Source organism: Agelaius tricolor, unplaced genomic scaffold, assembly GCF_023055355.1.
Source record: "Agelaius tricolor isolate 1412-34295 unplaced genomic scaffold, bAgeTri1.0.p SCAF_3, whole genome shotgun sequence".
Taxonomy (NCBI): Eukaryota; Metazoa; Chordata; class Aves; order Passeriformes; family Icteridae; genus Agelaius; species Agelaius tricolor.
This window is the reverse complement of record NW_027269263.1, coordinates 40,414,067-40,441,015: the sequence shown is the minus strand read 5'-3', so window position 1 is coordinate 40,441,015 and position 26,949 is coordinate 40,414,067. Positions and strand designations below refer to the sequence as shown.

The 26,949-nt window shown below is 39.1% G+C and overlaps 1 protein-coding gene across 3 annotated transcripts in view; it reads left to right on the top strand.

The window, feature by feature from the left end:
- TMEM117 (transmembrane protein 117) overlaps nt 1–13,119 on the top strand; it is a 178,950-nt gene extending 165,831 nt beyond the window's left edge. For all 3 annotated transcript variants that reach the window (XM_071423569.1, XM_071423567.1, XM_071423568.1), the window contains exons 7-8: nt 3,944–4,073; nt 12,145–13,119. In XM_071423569.1, the coding sequence (XP_071279670.1) occupies nt 3,944–4,073; nt 12,145–12,782 (768 nt within the window). In that variant the 3' untranslated portion in view covers nt 12,783–13,119. The remainder of the gene's footprint in view (nt 1–3,943; nt 4,074–12,144) is intronic.
- Nucleotides 13,120–26,949: the final 13,830 nt, after the last annotated feature.

The following is a 26,949-nucleotide window of genomic DNA, read 5'->3' as shown; positions in this document are numbered from 1 at the left end:
GCTCTTTTTATATTTGATAACATGTTAAGACCTTGCTGTTTCCTCCTTGATCTGAAGCTTCACTTTACAGCTAGGTTTTACGGATAGCATCTTATGTGAGATACTTCTTTTTTCTTCTTGTTACCCCTAAAAGTAGTTTTGCCCAGCCTAGATCTGCATTTCTTTAGCTGAACACCAGTGAGTTGTTTATAGCTGTGAGGTCTGCAGCACCAGCCTGTGCCCATCTCTGTAGTTATGGCCACACCATATTACAGTGCTTCAGTGTAATAAGGGCCATGATACAATTCAGGCATGCTTCACACAGTATGGGGCATATATGTAGAAAATGTTATTACTCAGATCCAGATGAGAAAAAACTCTTTTTAATAAAAAACTCAGATGCAGAGACACAGACCAGTGCAAAATTCTGCATGGTGGAATTTTATCTGTAAATTAGCAAAAGGCACAGTAGGAGCCTTGGGGCAAGGCAGGAACAGGAGGCCAAATTTATAGACCCGTGTTTACTTATAACTAACGCAGAGTTCACAGTTCTCCATTCATTTATTTTCAGGAATATGTAATTTATTTCTTCCTATTTATTCCTGGGTGAGAGTATGTATGAGTTGACAAGAGACACCAGTCCTGAGATGTATATTAGAAACAGTGAACTGAAAGTGTTCACGCATAAAATTTTTATCTCTGGGACTTTTTTGAATGCCTACCCCCTGCAAGAGGATGTCTACAGATGCAGGGTAAGGGACTACAGCTGGGCAGGTATTACCAGGAGTGCAGAGGAGGATGACTCCGATGTTTCAGGTTTCTTTGTTCAGGTATGAGCCATAGTAGAGGCCTCGGCCGATATGTAGGTAGATGCAGATGAAGAAGAAGGAGGCTCCGTTTGCGTGGAGGTTGCGGATAAGTCAGCCGAATTGTACGTCTCGGCATATGTGAGTGACAGAGGAGAAAGCTAAGTTGGTGTCTGCTGTGTAGTGTATGGCTAGCAGAAGACCTGTGATGATTTGAGCGATTAAGCAAACGCCTAGTAGAGATCCGAAGTTTCATCATGTTGAGATGTTTGATGGTGCTGGGAGGTCAATTAGGGCGTCGTTGATGATTTTGAGGATTTGGTGGTTTTTACGAAGGTTGAGGGCCATTGGTTATTTCTGTATGTGGATATGAGGATGATGAGGATGGATAGGGCGAATGATCCTAAGTAGGCTTTGATTAGGCCTGAGTGGAGGGTAGTGGCGGTTTTGGTTGCTGTTAGCTGTAGGTTGGCGAGTCCTTCTGGGCCTCATATTTTGTATCAGGATAGGTCAATTAGATGGGAGGTGATGTTTTGTTCTCCTTTGAGGAAGTTGGTTATGCTTAGGCAATGAATTAGAGGGTTAAAATACCCTAGGGAAGTTGAAAAGTTTGAGAGGGGGGCTTGTTTTGTGAGAATGAGTGTTTGGGCTATTTTTGAGATTTCTTGGGCTAAAGCGATGCCTAGGGCTGTTACGATTAGGGCGGTTATTTTAATGGGGAGTGGCATGGTTATTGGAGGGGTTTTTGTGGGGATGATGAATGAGGTAATGAGGAATCCTGCTAGGATGCTTCCTAGTGCAAGGCGAGTGATGGGGGAGGTTAGGGCGGGGTTGTTTTCATTTATTGCGGTTAAGGGAGGAATTCCCTAACGATAAGGCAAAATGAGAGCATCCTTATTTTCTTATCTTCTATATCTGTAAACTGACACTTTCTGCATTTCTGTGAACATTAAGAACTAGGTAAAGCGTGTCAGATTTTCTCCTTGCTTGCACTCCTGTTAATCCATTTAACTCAGTATAACAAATAGTTAGCACAGATCAGCTGTTAGTGATCAGGCTGTGCGATTTCCAGATCATAAAACTCTTCCATTTCCCTTTCATTGTAGAAAATGTTGGAGACGTTAGCAAGTCTTGGAAGTTAAGTTATATATAGTGATTAATCTTTCAGAGGTCATATATAGAATAGAATATCCTCATTTGAAAGGGACCCAGAAGGACTGCTTCTGGCTCTGCACTGTACAACCCCAAGAATCACACCATGTGCCTGAGAGCGTTGTCCAAACACTTCTTCAACTCTGTCAGGCTGGTGCTGTGACCACTTCCCTGGGGAGCCTGTTCCAGTGCTTAACCACTCTCTGGGGAGAAACCTTTTGAGGTGTATAACATAAATCTCCCCTAACACAGTTTCAGGTCATACCCTTGGGTTCTGTCACTGGTCACCACAGAGCAGAGATCAGTGCCTGCCCCTCCGCTTACCCTCATGAGGAAGTTGTAACTGCAATGAGGTCTCTCTTCAGTCTCTTCTTCTCCAGGCTGAAAAGACCAAAATACCACAGTCACTCCTCACAGGGCTTCCCCTCAGGGTCCTTTACAATCTTTGTTGTCCTCCTTTGGACACTTTCTAATAGCTTTATATCTGTCATATAATATGGCCTCCAAACCTGCCCCCAGCACTCGAGGTGAGGAGCAGAGCAGAGCAGAGCAGAACAGGACAATCCCCTCCCCTGCTTGGCTGGTGATGCTGTGCCTGATGCACTCAGGACAGGGTTGGCCCTCCTGGCTGCCAGAGCACTGCTGACTCAAATTCAACTTCCTATTGACCAGGACCCCCACATCCCTTCCTCCAGCACTGCTTTCCAGTATTGCACTTCCCAGTGTGTTGGGAACAGACAGGGTTGCCCTATCCCAGGTGCAGAATTTGGCACTTGTCTTGGTTAAACTTCATACAGTTGGTAGTTGCCCAGCCCTCTGATTTGCCAAAGTCTCTCTGCAGGACCTCTCTGCCTTTGAGGGAGTCAACAGCTCCTCCCAATTTAGTAGATGATTCTTAGTTTTGAATATTTTTTTTATTACTCTTTAAGGAAACTTTCTATCCTTACAACACTGAAAATTGAATAGTAGAATTGGTTCTCACGGGAAGACAGCTATGCTGGAATGGTTTTCATGTGGAAGAATCAGAAGTCACTCATAGAATTCTTCACATTTTGGATTCCTTTATATTTTTTTTTTAGTAATTCAGGTGCTTGTGGCACCAGCTTGTTGAATACAAATCCAGGACTGTGCATGGGAAGAGGGGCAGTGTGTTTGTAACAGGAGATTATCGACAGTCTGCAGTGCACAGAGTAAAGACACTTGCAGTAATCATCCTGATTCTAGCACTATTGCTTTCAGTTTGGGCTCTAATGAGCCATGCTGTCATACCCATTTTCAAGTGACTGATGGTGGGTACAGATAACCAAGTGAAAAATTCCTTCAAATGCAGCTCTTCCTCAGCTGGGGTACCACACACTACCAAAATTTGCATAATGCTAGGTAAGAGCTTCCACATTTCCAGCATTATCTTGTCAGCTGAAATATGGCAGTGGAGAAAACTGCGCTTGGGTTGATTCAGGCAGATTATGCTGAAGGGCCTACACTTGCAGTGATTGTATATTTAAATGTATGAAGGCAAAATACAGAAAACACCCTGCAAGTTGAACAAGTAGAATGCAGATACATGTGGTGTTTGAAAGGCTTAGGCTACCTTTTCCAATCTCATACCCGTAAACTGTTTGCCAAATTACAAATTACTAAGAGTAAGTAGCATAGCAAGGTTTTTATTTAGGTATTCATAGTGTTGCCAGGTTTTAAATAAGTATTCTTATCCTTATTCTGTTTTGTACTATCAGCTGGTAAGTTGGATTCAGTGCTGTCATTCTGAGATGAACTTTTTATACACATTTTATACAATTACATGGAGTTGAGGTAAAAATTACATTGTAATATCTAATATAAATAAGGTATTCTATTTTAAGTAGGTCAGTCAAATTTAAAGTAAGAAAATCCAATAATGGAGGCTTAAATATAGAACATTTCTGTTTTATTAATTTAAGCCATTTTAAAGGCAAAAATATATTGTGAAATCTTACTTTTAGGCTCTTATTTTTCTTTTTTAACAGGACTGGGAGTTTCCACATTTTATGGGTGATGTTGAAGTGAATCTTCCAGGCTTGCCTTCAGCCCACATGCAATTCAAAGTACCTTATTTCCAAAAGATACTGAAAGAGGAATATCACATACACATAACAGGTAGGTAATCTTACAGATCGTGACTCAGTCAACTGCTTCTATGTAACAAATGTATGCTACCATGGTCTTAAACGTGTATTTTTTTATGTTTGTCCCAGACTTTTTCTGTCTCTTTATCTGTCCATATCCATATTCTCCATATATAACCATCTCAAGGAAATGAGGAACCTGTATCTTACAAATCAGAGCAGTCTGCTATTTCTCACGTATTTCAGCACCTTCTTGTGACGTTAAGTAATACATAATGTAACTTCAGACATCTTTTATCTAAAATTGCTCTCTCAGGGAAATTAGCAGCTTATTTCATCTCCAAATCTCTTATGCTTTCAGATGCCTTTGCTATGATTTATGCTAATATCTTTTTATAACTTCGGTCATTCTCATCTGGCAAAGGCCACTCGTAACCCTGCTTCCATCAGTCATCTAACGAGAAGCAGACAGTTAAATAACCTCAAATAAAATAGAATTGCAGTTATTGAAATGGATGATACACATAGATAAAAAGTACCTGATCCTTGCATACTGTGAGTCAGTATTTTAATAACAGTAGGGAATGAAAAAGAGAAGGAGGTTAAATAGGGATAAATATTTTGGTTTTACCTTCAAGCTGTACAAAAGGAGTATAGCTCCTCTCTCTACATTGAGAAGAGATGGATAATAATGGATAACAGAAGAATGCAGGTGTGAATTGGCAGGGGTCTTTAACTGCTAATATAAAAAGTCACAGCACATGACGCCACACAGAAATAAAATAGATGAGGGCAACCAAGGACAAGCCAAAAGAAACTCCTGCAGACCAGGGACAAAAGGAGCATTCAGAGATGATACAAAGATAAGGGCAAGAGTTAGAAGGTGAGTCACAAGCTCAGCAGACAGCTGAAGCAGAGGGAAGAAAATGTGTCAAGAAAAGAATGACACCAGCACTGAGCTGAGGCAGACTGAATGAGGCCTCAGAAAGAAGTGTTTTCAGCAGAGAATGCAGAAATGAGATTAAAAAACAGAAAAGAAGATAAAAATAGTGCAGAAGGTACCTGTTGGCTATTGACAGAGGGAAGGCAAATGGGCCAGCAGGAATTACAAATGGAGGGATAGAAAGTTTTCAAAATTGAAGGTAGGTGTCCTGCTGGAATGCTGACAGAGAACAGCCAGCTAACGAGGAGAAAGAAGAGCTGGTACATATCTGAGGGCAACCATTTGAGCCATTAGTGGTTTATGGAACAGGATAAAATAAATGATGACCAGTCAGTGACTAGAAGGTGTAGGGTGAAAGGAAATGTTATGTGTACATGATGAACACATTTTTCTCTCCCAAGTGAGCAGAAAGAGAAAGGAGCAGAGGAAAAAAAATTAGTTAAACATCAGATATTTTATGTGAATTACAGGTATGGAATTCAGGGATAGCAAAAATGATTTTTTTTTCCTTTTTCTCAAGGTAGGGAATTAATTTGGAGGGGCTCAGTCTCACAAGGTTCCCAGATGCCAGACTGCTATTCCATTGTATCAGGAAAAGTAGTGGAATGGATGCACAGAGGAGTAGGAAAAATGGCTGAGGCATGGTAGGTTGGGCTGTGTCACCAGATACAGAACCTTGGCATATAATTAATGGGTGATAGAAGAGGAATTGAAGAGCAAAGAACAGTTTTGAATTGTAGAAGAGACAGAGACATAGATGATAATCAGGGATAATCAAAGAATAAACAAGAGCAAAGAACATAAATTAGTGATCAGAAATGCTATCAGTAGCAATGCTGCTGTTTGAAAACAGGCCAACCAAATAAAACCAATATTTATGCATTGTAGTCTTCTGCAGAGACGACTGGAATCCTTTCTGATTTTCTAGTGAGAAGGCATTCTTTTAATGAGGATGAGATAATGAATGAGGGCTGAGGAAAATTTTTCCCTGCTCAGCATTAACAAGATCCATTTATTAGATTCGCTAGACAAATCAATCCATTTGACTGCACATCACGTATCCTGTCTACTGAGAGCCTGTTTTATCTCAGAGCTACACCACCCTTTAGGAGATCTAATAAACAGCCATAACACATGGCACAAGAACCTCCCTTTGGGTAAGTTTTGCTTGAACCATCTGTTCTTGCCATCAGTTCTTGTCTTAGGTTAGGGCATCATGTTGGATAATTTGCAAGCTCTAGTGAACTGTCTGGATGTGCAGATACTTGAATAATCTACTCAAATCAAGGTGTAGAATATTTGAAAAGAAAAAAAAAACCCCTAATTATATATATATTTATATATATATATAAAATCAAGATTAATATAATCCAAATGATGGACATGAATGCAACTGCAGCAGGTGACATGGGGGTAGAACAGTGGTAACGACAGGGAGCCAGCTTTATTTAAGTCCTGTTTAATACACAGAATCCAGAATGTTAAATTTAACCATAGGACTTCTTTTAAGTAACAAGCAGGAAATGAACACTGAGGCCTGAAAAGCATTTCTTTTAGTACTAGCTACATAGATAAATCCAGGCTGTAAATCTATGACTTGTGCTCTAATTTTTAGAAATTGGAAACCATTTTCTCCCAAGTAGCAAGAAGAAAGAAGGCATGGCTGAAATAACATTTGCCATCCTTTTCCTGGCAGAATTTATTCTTTATTAGTTCTTACACAGTCTGTTTTAGACACTGTTGATTGATATAAATAAAAGCAATCCTATTCAATATTGTTTGTTCTAATAAGCAATGGTCCCACAAAGGAGCAGCTCTAAGGAAAGCAACATTCCAAGGAGTCAAGGATTTCAAGCCACCATTCTGTTGGTTTGTCCTTGATGGCTTTGAGCAAGTTCTATATGGATGAATAATTTCAGTTACATGCTATGTGTTGCCAGCTCTCCTGACTTTGTCACAAGTCTTAAGACAGTTGCGCTTTTTCTTCTTTTTCTTTTTTCTTTTTCTTTTTTCTTTTTCTTTTTCTTTTTCTTTTTCTTTTTCTTTTTCTTTTTCTTTTTCTTTTTCTTTTTCTTTTTCTTTTTCTTTTTCTTTTTCTTTTTCTTCTTTTTCATTATGTTGTCTTAAAGACTTATCTCCTGAATACAGTGAGTAAATGAGAATTTCAGCTTTCATAAAATTAAGATCATGATTGCAGAGAAAAAAAATTAAAATGTGCTTCTGCATAATTCAGTGTCTAAAAAGGCAGAAAAATACAACTATACAAGGTATATTATTTTAACCCATGGTACTTTAAACTAATAACATACTTCCTTAGTCCTGACTTATGATTTCTTAATGTTATTGACAGTAATAGTGAATTAACATCTTCTGACTCTTCAGTGTAATTTTGAATTTATTGTGAAAAGCTATCTTATTTTTACTGGTAAGTGAGTACCTCATTTTACTCTCATTTCTTTGCAGCTAGGAACTCCTTGCAATACTCCTTACTGAGTATTAAATATTTTCATTCTGTTTTGATAGCCACTTTTTTTTATGAACATTGAAAAAAAACTTGAATTCCTGCATCTGCTTAGCTCATCTGGATTTCCCTTGACAGATGGTTCATTGCAAAGTGTGTGTTTTCCTTTTTAGGCTGATGTTTATGAAAATACATAGTCTATCCTAGTTTCTATAATACCCAGGGAAATTTGTAAAACTTAAAATAAATTTTATTCAGCTTCTTTTGTGATTAAAAGACACTGGGTAGGGGGCCTGCCTTGTACCCTTTAATGGCAGCATCGGAAATCCAAGAGCATCTACTGTCAAGTATGCAGGTAATTTTCAGAGTGAAAATGTTACAATTTAGGTATCAGAAGAAATGGGATATTTCTCTGGCTGTTTGTAACGTGTTTGACCCAAGTACCCTTCCACCCAAAGGAGAAATTGTCACCCTCATAGCTGTGGAGTTACCAGCATGGCTGGCTTGTGGAGTTAAACCAACAGCGTATCGAGATTCAGCCCAAGCTTACACAGAGTAGCCCAAGGGAGTCTGTGGGCAAAAATAGAAAGGTTAGAGGTAAAACCAAAGCTGTCCACGCACACAGACGTGAAAGAACCTCAGAGGATTAACATCTTAGATCAGCTGTGAGTGGTCTGTCTGTATGCATGTATCTAGCTAATAACACTGATGTGACAGAAGATAGGAAGAACATTTCAAATGTTTTACAGCAGTGTCTGTGTGGTTTTAGACACAAATTACAGTTGAGATAGAAGTCTAAAGCAAACATGTCCTACACTAGCCTCTGGCTGTGGTTGCACAGCATGAGGCTGCTTGTGTCTAGCCTTATTAAGGAGAATTTTCACATTACCTCCTGACCTCAGTAAGGTTCCTGAGGACTAGCTTCTACATGAGATCCTTTCGTTGGGAAATGAATGGTCTGTTCCAGAGTGGGCATACAAAGATAAAACTGCTCCAGAATCAGCAGCTGTTTTGGAATATTGGGATATATTCCAAATGTTGTGTGGAGGATTGCCCAAAAATCTTGTTTGATGGTGAAAATATGTGAATTTCTGGAAAAGGGAAAAATGAAAATCCATACTTCTTTCAAAATGAGAAGACCCCTGGCATTCATGTGCACTGCACAGTTGTTGAGTTTCAGCAGCACGGGGAGATTGTTTCTAAGCAGAGTTCTGTACAGGCTGATGTTCAGAGCATGGTCTTATGATGCAGCTCCAAGCTGCCACAAATGGAGTGTCAAAGTTTCCTTTCTGGTGAGTGTTCCTGCCAGGAGAGTACAATCCTCTTCAACAGACATGCTTTGTCAGAAAACAGGAGTGAATTTTCATCCCCAAATACTGGTTGTAGTCTACAGTGCCTATAAAAACATGTAATGTTTTGCATCACAGCCTGACAAGGACACTAACACTCTTGGGTCCAATTTTTATTTTGGAAGATCTTTGTTGCTTCAAATTGCAGTACTTTACGATGTTTCCAAATACACCAAATCAGATTCCTAACTTTCCAAATATTATGTGCAGCATGTAAAGGGTCAGGGCTGTGAAAGTTATAAAGTTTTTAACCAAATCAAGTAGTGCATGGCTGAATGGCACAACCTGTTTTCCCACATGACTTTCTTCATTGTTAACTTCATTGAAGACTGGATAAAATTCTTTTCAGTTTGACGAAATGATTACTAGCCTTCCAGTCTTTGAGAGTTTATCCTATTACATCCTTCCATTTTAAATGTTGTCTTTGAAAAAAGCATTTTCCATCCAAGAAGGGCTAATTGGGGTCAGGTATATGTCAGTATTGCCACACAAATTTCATGGAAGTAGGGTCAGCCCTAAAGCAGCAGTAATACTAATCCTACAGAAGCTGGGTAAGAAACAAGTTAAATGACTTTGTAGTGTGGGGCTCCATTTTCCCTTGTCACTTTTTATCTGGAATGAAACTTGACATTTTTAAAAATAAAATTAATATCTATACATTTATAATACATTTGTTATGATCCTTTGCAAACTTACAAAATTGAATTTCTTCATGCACAAGATCAAAGGTTATGATTGACTTTTCATTTACCTAGCTTATTTCCTATATAGGCTTGATACATGACTTAAAGTTTGCTATGAAAATGATTATGCTAAAATTAAGTTGCAATAGACAATCATTTAATATACATACATTATAAACATTTAAGTTTTAATTTTAAAGGTTGGGCAATATATTAAATCTCTGTATAACCATATATGAGCACAATGACATCTTTGTGCTCCAAAACATCACAGATCTAGAAGGATGGCTGGGTTGGCTTCTTTGACTGTCATGCTAGCTACCACAGCAGTGAATACCTGTCTTGGAGAGGGATAGATGGCAGAGGACACGATATTCTAGAAAGAGGTAAATACTTTCTGTAAGTACCCAAGACAGCACTAACTCAGTAATTTTGTTTCTAAGGACATTAATGCAGCCCTTGGATAAAGGGATTATTGAGTAGGAGCAGAAAGATGTCTTTGTGTTCATATATGGTTATAGTGAGACCGTTACTCATACACAGCCTTTGGTTCTGGTGACAATTGTATTCAAAAGAAAAGGAAAATTTATAGAGCTCATCAAGCATAACAGTGAAGCAGAGGGTGAAAAATTTGGCTGAGAATAAATTTAAGGATTTTTGAGGAAAATCTGCTATAGAACAGCAGCTGTTCTCAGTCAGCTAGCTGCCATTTAGACATACAGGTGGCAGTTCATCCTCACTAAATGGGATGCTGGACTTAAGTGGTTTGTATGGCCCACATGGACCCAACAATCACAGCAGCTGAGCTCAGGGCTTAGTTTCTGCCTGCCTAGCTCTGACTGGGAGCTGAGGGAGGGAGTTTAAGGTTCATGCTTTCTATGAGACAGGAACAGTGTATCTTTCTATCAAAGACTCAGCATCAAATAACTTCTGAACCCTTTTTCAAAACATTTTCAGACAGTGAAAGTATGAAAAGTAGTGATATTATCACTGTGTCCTAAGAAATGATGGTAAGGTAAAGAAGAGTCATCTAATTGCCCAGCTGAGGAAAAAAACAAGAAGTCAGCTACTAGATTCTGCTTGACAACAGCTATTGATCAGTGAATCCTGTGTCTTTCTGTTGAAAGACAGATGTGATGGGAAAAATAGAAACATTAAATAAATGGCAAACATCCACAGGAAACATCAATTTACATTGTATTGTTTGTTATATTATTTCATACTTCAGCATCACTTTCAGTCTCTTGGTGTTAAATATTATTTAATGTGGTGTTAATAGTCTGAAAAGATAGTTTTCTTTAACATGTCAATTATAAAATTGACAAAATCACAGGGAGAAATCATAGAATGGTTTCAGTTGGAAGGGATCCTAAGGGATATTTAGTTCCAGCCCTTCTGATGTGAGCAGGGATACCTTCCTCTACACCTTCCTCTACAAACTTGGTTTGTTCAAGGGCCATCCAACTTGACTTTGATAGAGGAGTTATTCAGGAGTGATAGGATTGTCTGCAAGGTCTTTTCAGTTCAGTTTTGTTTCCAAACAGTGACGACTGTTCAACATGAGAGAATAACAAGAGAATAAATATTCTTGTTTATTTTCAGTCTATTTAATCTGAACTGAAGAGAGCCATTAAACATAACTCCTGAATACATGAAGTTAGTCTCCTTACCCTCCTGAAGGATTCTGGTTGGACAGTTTGAACACACATACTTTCAGGAACTGGAATCCATTAATTCTGTGCAAGTCACTAGCCTAAGTAATTTGATAGATCCTATGATACATTTTCTTTTTCACTTGAAGCATACTTAGATATGATTCCAGCAAAGACCATGATCATTCATCACCAGCAGAAACATTCCTCCATGTATTTATTTTCACTTAATGCTGACATGTAGATTTGCCAGGTTCTTGGGTGATGGCAGTCATCACTGCACAGGTGAGATCTTAACATATGTCTAACTAGAATGTAAGATACGCTTTGACTGTGAAAATAGTATAATTTGTTATGTGTATTCATTGACACAGATTATAAAAAAACTAGGCTAGACTTGGAAGTCTACAATCAGCCCTTGCTATTTCTCAACAATCTCGCTGTGATTCTATAAATCACAGTTTTTCTGATTGCCCATACCTGAATATATCTGCACTCCATGGTTGGTATATCAAACAACATAAGTATATACTCTTAAAATGCTTATAGTTACCAACCTCAAGAACCTCAGTCACTTCAGTATTTTTTGGAATATAAATGGTTCTGTCAAATGTGGCCTTTTTATGGAAAATTTCCATGTGAATATTTTTAAAGCTGTGAAATTATTGCTTTTTCTAGGTTTATTGCTCTATAACACATCACCTAGTGATCTAATAAGCTGGTCACTTATAAACTGTAATGTCAATTGAATAGTTCTGTGCTTGTGCTACAAAATTGTTTTGTGTTCAGACCTAATTGTGAAATACTAGGGAATATTTAGCATAAATCTGACTGTGGTGGAAATTTATTTATTAAATTTTATTTTTTATATTTATACATTTATTTATTTTATTAATCTTTACAGATCAATAAAAATGAACTTTTTTTTTCTCTGAGTATCTTTTATGTGTAATGGCATTTGTACTGCTTCTAAAATGGATATATCAGATGACAGAATTTTCTTTTTCCAAACAGGCAAATGGTTTAACTACGGAATTATCTTCCTTGTTTTAATCTTGGATCTAAATATGTGGAAGAACCAAATATTTTACAAACCTCATGAATATGGTCAATATATCGGTCCTGGACAGAAGATCTACACAGTGAAGGACTCAGAGAGCTTGAAAGACCTTAACAGAACTAAGTTATCTTGGGAGTGGAGATCCAATAACACAAACCCTTTGACGAACCGGACCTATGCCGAAGGGGACATGTTCTTGCACAGCAGGTTCACAGGCTCCAGCCTTGATGTCAAATGCCTGGCTTTTATTCCAAGTTTGCTGGCTTTTGCTTTGTTTGGTTTCTTCATCTGGTTCTTTGGGCGATTTCAGAAAACTGACCAAGGCATGGAGAATTTGGACAAATCGTACACAAGAATGAAACGAAAGTCACCATCAGATATGGGAATGACACGAGAAAATACACAGGTGTTAGAAGAACCATTGAATTTTCAAGAACCACACCTGGTATCCATAAAATCAGACTTAAGTGAAATAGTTTTTAATTCTTCTCTTCTAACTTCTGAAAACTTGAACGCACAACTGAACGAACAAGACAGCCCTTTACAGCCAGTACCAGAGTCCTCTGTCCCTAAGAATAATCCTGTGACATAGAGGAAAATACCCAGGAAAATCAGTTTAAATAAGCAGTTGCTCTAAGATTTCAGTTTTACCTTTTGTAAGTTAAGATTTACATAGTGTTTAGAATAAGAAACTCAACCTATACCAAGAGGTGCTCAGCATGCTTTTTCTAGGAATTTTGGTTTTTATTTGTATTATAGTATGTGCCTATTGTATATCTAACATTCCTTTATAGATTGCTTCCCAAAATTGCACAAGCTATTTATTAATACATTACCTTAACTGTACAATAGTGTATTAGATGATTACTTGCAGGTATAAAATTCTACCGTGGTGGTGCCTTGAGACATTAAACTGTTTTTTAACTCAACACCAGGTGTATAGCACAGTTCTTCTCATTTGCTTTGCAAAATTTTTTTGTATACGGTTGTTTCAAGTGTCATTTGGTGTCTTGACAGAGGAGAAAAATATAGTTATTCCTAAAGGTTTTCTGTTAGGATACCACAACTTGACTTTGTTATTTACTCATCTGTGAAGTCAGAGATTTTGATGACCAGACTGCAGAGAAGCATGGTGATTACCTTTTAATTTTTCTGGCTAGCTGCCAAACACAAATACAGATTTATTATGCAGTAAACAGCAGAGACATAATACGACATGGGTCACTAGTTGTGAAAATATGAGTTTCTCCATCAGTAATAGCAATTATGTGATAATGCCTAATTATGTTTTTCTTAATTAAAGATAAACTGCTCCTTGATTTAAAGTTTTGCCCTTCACCTTTTAGAAACAGAGGTGAAAATACATGGTTGAAGCAACTCTTTCCATCATCACACCAACCTCATGCAACATCAAAGAGCCAATGGAGCGATTGTAGTTAAGGACACAAAGCCCATTAAATCCAGCATTTTTGCAATTCTGTGCAGATATGGCCAGGGTACATGTGAAACACAGTGCTTGTAGTCTAATTTCTCCAAATACTGAAGAAATATTGGAGGTTTTTAATTAACATAAATTAATAGTTAAATTTTATTGCACCTTTTTTTTGTCCTGCATTTGTTATCCATGACTATTCATAATTTGAAATCAGAAACAGAGGGAAACTTGGGTTTTTGGTTTTTTGAAGGGTATTTCGTAATGTGAATTTCTTTGCTATATGATCAAACTATATGCACTAGAGAAATCACATATCTACAACATCAGAAAGACTCTGATTTGCTTCTTTCAGTTCTATAAAATTGTTGTTACAAGTTACCAAATAATAAGTAATTTTTAAGACTGAATTATTTCCCTGTCACTTTCTGGTGTTGCTGTATTTTGTCTTTGTGACTTTTTTATCTCTGTTGGTTTTGATCTATTTGCTTTTAAGTTTTCAGAATCCTGAATTTAGCATGCATAATAGAACTGTGCATTTATTAACTGTCACTTGAGAGCCAATTTTAATAAACATCATTCAACAATTGTTTATTATGAGGCAGGAACACACTCTGTCAATTTTGCAGTTTTTCAAACCATTTTACCCATGCATTGCCCTATTTCAATTGACATTAAAAAAGACAGACAGCATCACAGTAATGTCAAAATCTAATATTTTTAATGAAATATTTAATGTTTTATCAGAAAAAAAATTGTAATCATAATAATTTTTTATCAATTAAAAATAATGGCTAAACCCAAATTTATTCTCTTTTGCCTACTGCAACCTATAAACTTGTTTAATTGACTTACTATATAATCAAAGACAAGCCATTAATAAGTAATGATAAACCAGCGTGAGATCCTGCTTGTACTATGTAAGAACTGATATACTGATATATGACATTAAAACAGCATTTGATCTCTTAAGTAGTTACAGAAATAGCTGTTTAATTTTGCAGATACATGCTTCTCTGTATGTTTTGGACACTGTAAACCCAAGTACTGAAAATCTCTCGTTAACTCATTTCTCTATTTGTGCAGAGTGTAGTTAAATACATGAATATGTAGGCAGAAAAATGAAATAATTACTTGAACCTTACAGCCTGCATGATTTCTTGACTCTGAGGAAACATTATTAAGCAACTGATTTCACAGCTAAAATAATTCCTTGACCTCATATTGAGTTAATGCTTTTAAGGTCATTATAAGCCTTCATGAAAGAGAGAAAAACATCAAGTAATCCTAGATTTTGCATGAGTATTTAAATAATGGCCAAGCATAGGGATTGCTTATATTATATATCATTTGTAAGAGGTTTAAAGATTCAGTATAACCACTCACCATGGTCAACTCATCTAGTTAATTAATGGAGAAAGGTCTTCTCAGTCGTGTAGGAGTCTCATTTGTAATCACAGACATAGATGGAAGAAGAGAGGAGTATTTTCATTGTCCACTTCCAGTGTTAAGTTTGAGAAGCCTGAGTTAGATGGCCAGGCTTGCCCCAAGCACCTTCTGAAAGAGGCAGGGACTTGGGAGCTGAGGACCCTTGTTGGCACAGGGTTCTCCCTGACCCAGATGTAATTAGCACTGACTCTACCATGCAGAAGGCTGAACCATTGCTTTATTCTTCTATACTATATTCCTACTATATTCTTAAGAAACTCATAACTTCTTCTAGCTTGTCTGATATAACTTTGACCTCATTGGTCAACTAACTAAAACACTACCACCCTTTGGCAAACAAATTTCTATAACATGTTCCACATTTGCTTAGCAACAGGTGCAACAAGTGGAGATAAGAATTGGTTTAATTCTTTCTCTGAGCTTTTTCACAGCTTCTTGCAGCATTCCACAGGGAAAATTCCTGGGAAGGCCTGTACCTGCTCTCTATGGCCAGAGCTGCTGCCACACACCCTAAAGCTGATTCAGTACCTAACTCAGTCATTTATTTCTGCATTACTGAGTAGTGCAACCCAGCAAGAGCACGCTTGTGGAGTTGGTGCTGAGGACCTGTGCCCATTGTCTGTGCATTTCAGAGGTTTATATCAGTTTAGCTCTTGTTTGGTCCTGATAGAGTGCATGAAGGATAGCGGCTGGGGTACATGCAGAGACCCTGAGCTGGAGGACCTCTCAAGGTCTGAGCTGGAGGAGAGCCAGCAAGCACAATCACAACTTTACCCCTGAGCTTAGCTGCTAATGTAGAGTCATTCTGAGTCTTCTTCCCAAAATGGAAATATTCTTCCTCCAAGCACAATTCATTATTGTCAACTGTTGTTCACTTTTAACATTCTAAAACACGTTGCTAACTCAAAACAGTCTGAACTGCTTTCTAGTCTAGTACCCATAACTGGGACCTCAATATGGACATTTGACCTTCTCCTTAAAACCTAACTGTTGGATAAATTTATGAGGCTTCTATTTCTTTTCCTGAGGACGTTGAAAAACCTATAGGAGGGGAGAAACTTGAGGGAGTGTCAGTTTTTTCACAAACTACACATCTCCATTCTACCCTCTATAATGAACCATCTAGAAGCTGCCATCACTACAGGGTTGGCCAGTGTCTGCTTTGACAAAGATTAGATTTGGTATCTTTTTTTTTTTTACCCATAGATACATTTTACATTGATGGATGATAGAAACCACCTGATATAGTATATATATAGAAGATACATCTCTAGGATAAGCACGTAAGATTTATGAGCCCACAGGTGCTCGTAAATTGCCTTAATATTCTCAACAATTACCTTTACTGAGATGGAAATTACATGAAGCAAATAGAAAGTAAGAATTTTTGTAGAAAGTACCTTAAATATAATATTCATGCTTATGGAAGTGTATAGATATCTTCAAAAAACACATATATAAAATGCCTATGTGTATGTACATTAGGAGCCCAGGGATTAGTTGATTTTGTTGGGAAAATTGCTGAGTCCCGCAAGGCAATTTACTACTGCCCTTTTCATGCTACATTGCTCCATCAGTTACTTATTTCAGGTTATCTCCTCTGCCTCTACTTATTTTGCAGAGAAAATATAAGACCAAAGAAAGAGCATTTAATTGCACTGTCTGTGTCCTCAAGTTATTTCTTTGTCAAATTTATTTTATTGTAGAAACTAAATGTTTTCTGTTTTAAAAGATTTCTTTCCTTTCTGGCTAGTATCATCATACTTTGGGCTACTGCACTGTATTACGGTATGTGTTAAATTATTGTTTTTCCTGCATTGAACAGCATCCATCATGACAACCACCTGGGAACAAAGAGCAGACACCTCACAAAGACTGGGAAGGTAGTAAGCCAGTTCCTTAGTAGACTGGCAAGCTCATTTTCCCACAAGTAAGCAGGTTATGGCTCACTAGTAAAAGATGTAACAGATTTTTAATACACTGGCCCTAATTTTAACAGCCTTCTCGAAGGGGCTCAGTGGGAGAGGACTTTTTATCTTAGACTATAAATTTGGAGTAGTTACATCTTGCAAGCAGAGGTAAAGGTTTCCACTTTTTAGTGTGCATTTAAAAGTAACCAACTTAAACTTTGAGCAGATTGCAAGAACCATAAAAATTAGACAACACTGTGAGTAAGAATATGAAGGTGATTCACTTTGTGCTTCCCAGCACAGGATGGAGACAAAACACTTTTGTCAGATGTGTGAGTGGCCCTGTGCTTGCAATTATAGATAGTTAAATGCAAAGCTTCAAAGGGCATTTTTTAACAAACAGTTGCAGTACCTTTATCAACAGAGGTGCCCCTGCCAGCACCAGACAGACCAGCTCTTCTGCCATATGCTCTCTGTCCTGTCTGTCCATGCTAACTTGCAAGTGACAAAGGAGTTGCTCCTTTCCCTGTGCGCTCAAAACTGTCCAGTGGGGAGTCTGGGCTACCTGAGTGTGCTGTGTCATGTTATTGCAATGCCTAATGTACAACTCCAAGAAGGACAACCAAGGGCAAAAGGGGGAAGTCTGGTTTGCAAGTTTTACGGCCTTGAGGTGAAGAATGTCACTTACGTGACCATTTCAGAAGCAAATCAATATAAGTAGAAGTCCTGTTTCATAGGAACACAAAGGGACAAATGGAGAGACAGGAAATCACTAGAAATCTTTTCCATCCCCTTCAAATATTCAAACAGAAGCAGCAAGTCCCTGTTTCCAAATGTTTACAAACAGTTACCAGCTTCCAGATGACTCCTGGGTGAGTAGCTCTTCTGGGTAACTAGGTTTTAACACCATCATAATTCCCTCCTAACACTTCCTCTGCATGGGGGATGTCAGCAGCTTTTCACTGTTTGGGGGAATGGAGTAGTTTTCTGAAAAGGAAGTGGGAAAGAAATTGTAAGGGAGATGCTCTGTGAAGCTGGTACTCCCCACAGCAAACTCCTTGGAGAAAGGAAAAGCATGAATCCAGCTGCTTTACAAAGAGGACTGAAGTAGCAAAATCAAATCCTTTCAGGAATATATCTTATATCAGCAGCACAGTCACAGAGATGCTTCTAATCTCATGCTTTTCCTTTAATGTGTAGCAGTTGGGGGGTGCATAAGAGCAGCTTATCTGATTCCGGCAGGCAGGTTATAGACCCAGCTCTCATGCTGTTTGCAACATCTGCAACACTTCTCTTCGTACTGAATTTCTTCTTATCTTCATTTTTCTCTCATTTTTCCTGCTAAAAGTCCATTTCATTTCATTCCTCTGTTTTTATTTCCAATAAACTTTTATTGTTAGTGACCTAGACGGCGAGTTACCCTCCAAAGGCCCAAAATTGCTGTTATTGATTTGGTACCATCTGTATCCCTCTCCCTCCCCTTCAATAGGGATCAACATCGATGGTGACTGCTCTGAGACACTGCATGCCTTGCTGACCTTTCCTTTGAGAGTTCTGCAGGCACATAGAGGCCCTTGATGTGCTGGTGGCTACTAGGTCATTTGGTCAGCAAAACACATAGTCAGACATGGTTAGAGTTTCAGTATTTAATTGTTCACAGAATCACTTGCTGAAAGCAGGTATAGCTTGAACCACCAACAGCTCGAATTAGAATATTCCAAAACTGCAGTGGCTCCAGCTGCTCCAGATGTTTGAGGACTTTTGCAAGGTTCATTCCCTGTCGGCTGTGGCAGCATTGCTGAGGATGCATGTGTGGCTTAACTTTAGTGTCATCTAATGATAGCACAAGTAGAGATAATTTCCAGTGATCATTGTTTCCATGTTTCCATGGTTACTGGATCATTTTCTATTTTTGCTTCATGAAGCTATAAAAAAACCAGAATGTCTTCCAAATCTTTGCAAGGTTAAAGTTAAATCATGAGTAGACAATCTAGCCATTTTTGCTTCATCTGTGCAACCTTCTTACTCCCTTTTCACCCTTTCCATCAATTTTGACCTGCTGATCCACAGCAAAGCTACTCCTCAGAGATAATCCCAAAGGGGACAACAATCAAATTCTTTCCTATGCAGTCCTGGAGAGACTTCAGACATCATTCATTCAAATAAAAAAAAAAAAGAAAAAAGAAATAAATATTGATTCTAGGGTCTAAGGAGGTTTGTATTCGTATAAAAAACAGTTAAAGCAGATGCAAAAAAGTCGGCAGTAACCTCCTGCTCCATTTCAATATCAATTGGCCCCCCTATTATAATTATATTATAATAGGCCTCCCCTCCATAATTATATTGCCCCCCCTACAAGGGCATGAACCTGTCAGCTACAGGTACGTTTAGGGTGCAGTATTTAATGAAACCTCCATAGAAATACGTGTTGTTGCACTTAAAAAATTCAGTGGGTTTTTTTCAGTTTTCAGTCCCAGGGGATAAGAGAGCACAGTGATAGGTCCTTAGTTAGCAACCAGTCTGTACCACTAGGTTCTTCCATTCAAAGATAGAAGCTCAGATCTGTGTGAGCTATATGGCTATTTTAGGTCACTGCTCCTGAAGAGTGTAGCCCTGTTGCTCTGAGGAGTGTCACAAAGGCACAGTGTAATACTGATCTGACTAGACTTCAAAGGTGTCTGCTCATTTGGATGTACTTTAGTGCCTTTCAAAGTGCACATGGAGGAATAAATACATATAGCCCAAATGTCCCTCCTGGCGTTTTAAAGGTTTCAGCTTCACATCACAGAAATACCCACCAACTTTTTGGAGACATTAACTATGAAGTTTACAAGACCTTTCCTAGAGATTTCTCCCCATCTTCTGTGGTCACTGGAAACTGCATTTTACTAAAACTCCCCAGTCTTTGTATTGCACCACCATTGTATTGCATGTAAGTCTCTCAGAAAAATACAGCTACAGAGATTGGAAAGAGACTGCTTGAAGATTTTGCAATGCAAAAGAAATGTAAAAGTAAAGAAAATTAAAAGGCTGATACATTAAATTATTCACTCAATTTCATACATGTCAGGTATCCCCTGCTTGCATATTTTATTAGGACTTTAGTCTTTCTAGTTTGTTGCTGTCAAATGTTTTCTTTGCTTCATATGATTCACATATACATGGACATGGCATGAAATATCCCAGGAACAGAATTAGGCATATTCCACCCTTGCATAAATTTCTGCTGGAGAAATTAGGTTTTTGAAATCAGAAGGCAGTTTTGTTAGCATCATATCCCCACTGTCTCATGCCATGAAACTGCCTCAGGGTAACTGCACTGGAAGTGTAAATTCCTCATTTCTTCCTCAACTGCCTTTTGGAGTTTCCTTCAGAAGAAACCAGTCTGCTTTCAGATACTGTGATTTGGAAAACAGACTTCAACAGGGCTTCAAGTAACAGCGAGTAGCATGCAAAGGACTTACAAAGCCACTCTTTTATGCCCTCAAATGGTGACATCATATTGTTCCTTTGCAAACAGGAAGTAGTTAAATTCCTTTTCATAGTAATAGAAAAGACTGACAGCATTTTTGTGATGAAAACTTCAAATTTTATACTGGATTGTGTTTTCCTTCAACTCTATCAAGTGTCACTGAGGAGCAATGCTGGGAGTTCAAAAGACAAGCAACAAAAAGTATGCTGCTAACATGTTCCTGTCATGTACACTGTGAATACATTAATTTTTTCTTAAATGATGAAACAGAGAGACCTGTAAAGCAACAATCTATTTGTAATGGGATTCTGCACCCAGAGTCCTGGTACACAGTCTTGTCTGAGACTGAAAGTCTGCCAGTATCAGACTAAGACAAGATGAGGGGAAACATTTGCCCAGTGAGAGCACAGGTGAGCAGCAGAAAGTGACAAGTACTGTGCTACATCTCTGCCTGCACACAGCAAGGCTGGAGAGTTTTGCCAGTCAAGGTCAATCTGTGCAGATGGAGGGAATGGTGAAAGGCAGGTGGTGGGATAAGCACTTTTAAACACATGTATCTGCTGGCAGCTTTATCATCCAGACTTAAGATTTTCTTTCTCCTAGTTTCTTGAGCCAAAACTTTACTTTGAATAATATTGGGGAATGTGAGAGTGCTAGAATTTTGTCCTACTGACTGAATCTTTCTGGAGATCAATTCAAAGATGCCTTGAGTTTAAATAATATAAATTGGATATTCTTGTTGGGAGAAAAGTCTGGATATTTTTTCCTCACAGCTAGGGAGGAAAAGCAACAGATAGCATAGCCACATTTTCAGAGCTCTAACTCTGAAGAAAAAAAGTGCTTAAAACAATCTAAAAGGGAGGAAACTAAAACACATCAGCCTCTTAGATAACTGTAATATTAAAAAAGTCATGTTCTCTATTCTGACAGTTTGTAGAAACCTGAGGCACTTACATCACAAAGAACAAAGTTATTTCAGCATTGTTCTTATTTTTGTAGAAGGAATGACTTTGAACTGTGAGCAGATTCGCAATTTAATTTTGAAAGAAATGAATGTTCCCCTCCCAGAATGATCTGCAGCTGGGACTGGTGTAAGTGGTCTGGTTTGCAGCCCCAGCACAGTCTGGGGATTTACAGAAAAAGAAGAAATTTCTCAATTCTCGCTGCAGGTGTGGCCTGAGAAGTCAGCTTTGTGTGCAGAGCTTATGTAGGTCCTGTGGTGTAAAAGGATTTTCAGATACTGATTGCATTCTATGTACAGCTTTGATCACACTTTCTCTGACTTGTTTTGCATCACCTCTTTGAACTGTGCCTGCTGTCTAATCAATGATTAACTTCCTGCACATACCATTGGACTCCAGAGGATGGTGGCCTTAAGCAATGTCCCTGAATTCACCCTAGATACAAAGGTGCATTTGTGTTCCCTGACTCCCTTTGACTTAGGGATGTGAGCCCCATTACAGAGAAGCATCTCCTCACAAACCCCCTGAAACAACACCACAGAATTGATTGCACCATAGAAAGTTTTTGAGCAGCTGTGTGGATCAGAGGGTGCTCCCAGGAGTTATCTCCCAGAGGTACCACACAGAGGCTTGGTTTTCAGCAGCACTGGGAACTTCACTGGAAAAATTAAGTTAATTGCAGATAATTGAATACGTTTCCTAATTCAAAAAGTGTTGCACCTTGTACAGCCCATCAAGGGAGATGATGGCTGCAGCCATGGGGAAAGTGCAAAGAGAAGGCTGGTAGGAGTGACTTGAGGGGCAACCTTTCTATGAGGGATGCACATGAGGGATTTCCTGGGGTGTCACTGATGCTGCACAGCACTGCTTGGAGAGTTTCAAACTGCCCACAGTGCAGGGAGCTCCCACTTCTGAGGGAGGTTTCTGAGAGGTTTCTCCTGGTCATGAGATTGATTTTCCCTGGTAGTACTGAAACTCTTCCTTTTCTGGATCTAATTAGCCTACAGATGTTACCAGTTATATTCCAGGACTTCCAGGAGTCAGTTCCTTGAGCAGTCTTTATCTCACAGACAGACCAGACTGAATTTCTTGTGCAGTGTCATGGCTTACCAGGATTAAAAAGTAATATGTCAGCAGGCACCTGCATGCAAGCATATACCCCTCTTAGAGAGACATCAGATGTGACACAAGTAGGGCGTGTAGGAGGATCAAACACCAGACAGTAACAGGCTACCAAGAGAATTTCAGCAGCTGAGTGTCTAAAGCAGCAATCTGTTCAAACAGCAGTGAGGGACACTGAGTATTCGGGGTAAGAAGGGTCAGATCTGTAATTTCTTTAATGTTTTAAAATGGCTTTCTTGGACTTTTTAGAGCACTTCTACAGGAAAGTAAGATGTAATTCAATACTGGAAATGGAGGAAAAGGACTGAGTTACAGTAGTCAAAACCTGTTATAAAAGTGTACTACATTGGCATGTCTTGATGGATGTGGGTTCTCAACCCTTTTGAGAGCATGAATATATATGTAGGTGGCAAAATACAGATTTGAACCTTAACTGAAAAGATTGTGAATGGAGATATTTTACAGGTACCTGTTCTTCTAATGAAAAAAATGATTTTTCCAACTTAGCCTTTCTCCCTCTTTTCTGTCAGAATTTTGATATCTGGTAGGCTACAGGAAGCATCAGCATGCTGCAGTACCTCAAGGCTAAGACCCTAATGCATGTGTAAGGGGTAAATGACCTTGGGATGAGGTAGAGCTTCCAAGTCAGAGGAGAAATGAAGTCTGACCACTGCAGGTTTTAGCTCAAAAGTTTCCACATATTGGCACAATCTAACTTCAGTACTAAATGAGACTAGGGTAGCAACCACTTATGACCCGCAGACTGAATTGCAGGATTCCCAGTAGACCGTATGTCATTCCCCAGTCCACTCAACAGGTTCAGGGAAAGGTAGTTTGATTCACTCTGGGTGATATGCAGGAAAGCCAGCAAAATTCTCAGGAGGCTCAACAACAAACTTTTATTTGAAAACTTTAGGCCATAAAGGTAGAATAAGGTACCTGGCAAATTTTAAAACAGCATCCAGACTATGTAAGGCACTTCACAAACTTTAACTTAGCAAACTTAAACATAACCAACTTTAACCTTACTCAGACACAAGGAATTGACTGGAGCTTTTTTTAGTCTGGTTTACAATATTTTGAGAAGTTAGGAGAAGAAAGAGAGAAGGAAAGAGAAAGAAAGGAAAGAAAGAAAGAGGAAGAAAGGATAAGAATAGAAAGATGTTACCACTCATGGATCCAGTGATGAGGCTTGATTGTTGAAATTTAGATGTCCCTTCTTCAAAGCAATGGTTGCAGTCTTGATAGAATTGAGGTTGGGGGTAGGGGGAAGCCTGTGAAACACAAAGTTCAGTGGGTTTTCAGGTATAGGTGGGAATATGTGTTCGGGTATAGGTGGGAATGCCCACATTCCACATACCTCCCTTGTGGGGAGACTTTTACACTGTCTGATGCAACACTGTGGATCATGACAGGCCTCTGATGGAAGGCCCCAAAAAATGAGTCTGTGGGTGCTTCAGGGGTCTTTGGTTGTTTATGACTCCTTCTAAGACATGACAGCTGCCTCTTACATAAGTATTTTTAGCCAGTTAAGCCCCCTCAAAAGGGATTAATACCTTCAGGCCTATGTGTAAATGTCCCAGTACTTCCCCAGAGGGAACTTTTCATACCTGAGCCAGTTGTGTAAGGGAGAACATGATAAAAAAGCATTATTCCACCTGGTAGGATCTGCTTCTTATTGGCCTCTTCCCTTATCTGGCTCAAAACCCAGATTTTTGCTAGACAAAATTTGATTTGTCATGGTCATCCTCTGGTGCTTACCCTCTCTGCACCTGGGCTATTACCTTGCACACTGACAGCAAAGCACCCCTGCTTTTGAAAGTGGTCAACTGTTTGAGCCATTAAACATTACATTTCAGTCTCTCACACCCTAAAAAACAGAAGCTGAGAAAGCAGAGTAGACCTTCTAGGAGGCTTCTGTTTGCTTTAAGCCTCTCCTGGAATAATCCACTGTCTTACGCCCCACTGGTTGTTACATCCCACTGACTTCACTCTTTTTATTGGATTTGTACATTTTCATAGTTGGCTCTGCATTTATGTTTAAGCATGCTGGGTTGTACCGTATCTGAAGGGAAGGTGCAAAGATGATAGAATTAGGCTCTCCTCAATGGCAAGATGAGATAATAAGAACAAATTGAAACACAGGAGGTTCCCTCTGAATATCAGGAAACAGTTTTTCACTGTGTAACAGGTTGCTCAGGAAGGTTGTAGAGTCTCTTTCCTTCGAGAAATTTAAAAGCCATCTGGATATGATCCTAGGCAACAGGTTTTACATAGCCATGCTTGAGCAGGGGAGTTGAACCAGAAGACCTGCAACTAACCTAACCACTTTGTGATTCTGCAATTCAGTGAAATGATCACACTTTTATAGTTGTTTTCAGTGTTTGTCTTACATTTTTCTTGTCTCTCAGTACAGATACAGAAGCAACTCTAATAATGCCTTTACTATATTTGCAAATAAAACAAATCTCATATACCTGGTGGATACTGACTGAGATGTTGGTCAAGAACACCAAAGGCAAGAATTTTGGAAGACCAAAGAATGTTTCAGTGATCTGCTTTTGACTGAAAGTTTCTTACCTGCTCCTAGAAAGGTTGTTATAGATTTGTGGGCAACAAATGTTCACTTCACATATACTGCTTGTGGGGAGCTAGTCACACTCTCAGATGCTGCTTTCTGTACAACACGACTGATAATTGCAAAGCTCTGGTTTTCCATTTGATGTATGTGAAAAGGTAAATGGGACAAAAACAGAGCACATGGACACTGGCAAAGGAAGGCTTTCTCCACACTGGAAAAATTCTGACTTCACATCTCCTAGTCCAGTGCAAAGCTGCTGCTTGGTTAGCCAGCACTTCATTCCCATGTTTCACCCTCTATGGGGAAATTCCTAGCTCTGGAGATGTAGACAGCCTGGCTCATGCAAACCCTACTCTTGTCATAGTCCAGCTCAGGATTCCCCTGCTGAAGCCACCCCAGGAAACCTCTTCCCTATGAGTCCAACCTCCTGACACAGTCCATCTGGGTACTCGTGATGTTCAGAACCAGTTGGCCGTCTGTGCTGGAGACAGCTAAATGCTCCTCAGTCTGAGAGAGCCCAGGTTAGCTACTCTCACTGTCAATATAAGGGAAGAGTGGAAGCTGGTGCTGCTGGTGCACAGTGAGAGTCACTGAGTGACTCTCTCCACAGTGAGAACACACCCCCAAGTCCCCCACACAGCCCACAGTGCCCATGGATGTCACCATGCTGGCTCCACACAGCTGGCTCACATCATCTGGCTCACAGGCTGCTGCTGGCAGTATTGATCTCACTCACCAATGCAGCATGTTTGCCAAGATTTATTGTAATGTAGGAGGCTTTGGTGAACATAACTAAAGGCAAGGGACTGAGATGAAGCTCAGCCCACTTTGTCTCCTGAGCTCCACTTTGTCATATCAGTGATTCCAGCTAGCTGGAGCTGCTGCAGCTTGATCATAATGTTAAAGGGGAAGACATATTCCTTAAAAAACCCACCCCAAAACACTGTAAGAGTGATTTGAGATAGACCTGCACAGAATAAGTGTGCCACGCTTGGGCCCAGATAGATGTAGGAAAGGAAGAAAAAGGATGCAGCATAGGAGATGGAAAAGACATCTTAAGCCAGGGGAGCAGGGATAAAGACAGCTCCAGTGAGGGCTGCAGTGAGGATCATGCCTGCAGCTCATGCCAGGTGACATCTGTGAGCAACTGATGAGTTGAGAGTCCAGAGGGAAAGCACTGGCACATGCTCTGATCAGGATGGCCAACAGTTTGGGAAAAAAGTCAAAAAATCACAATGAGGTTTAGTTATTTCCTCCTCCTTGCTAATTAGTCACATGTTACAAGGCTGTCAAGGTTCTCTTTCACAGCCTCTTTACCCCATCCTCACTTACAGTGTTCTCAGATGTTTCTTCTTTTAAGGAAATAAAGAATTGAATTAACGCTGACTGCAAACTGTCACTCAGACTCAATTCTTGGCTGTTGTGTCTCATTCTCAGAATCTCTTGCCTTGCCTTGTTGAAAGATAAACTCTTCGGGAAAAGAACTGTTCAGTGCCCTGGGCTGTAGTGAAAAGAAAGAGTTTTTCAGCTGGATACAGAATTACCAATAACAAAAATATCCTTTTTCTTATTTATGCTTGACAATTTTCAGGAGTCATTGTCTTGTGTACAAGTTGTGTCGTTATGGGTGAAAAAAATAGCTTATAGCTACTTGCATGAGTGATGATGCATTGTCAAATAAAAAAACCTATAATTAGTGATAATATATGAATTGAATGCTAGACTCCCATGGTTTGGTACTCAGACACTGATTTATGATTTAAAAAAATAGCTTATAGCTATGATCTCCATGCTGCCATTACACCAAACCAATATTTCATCTCTATCTGTA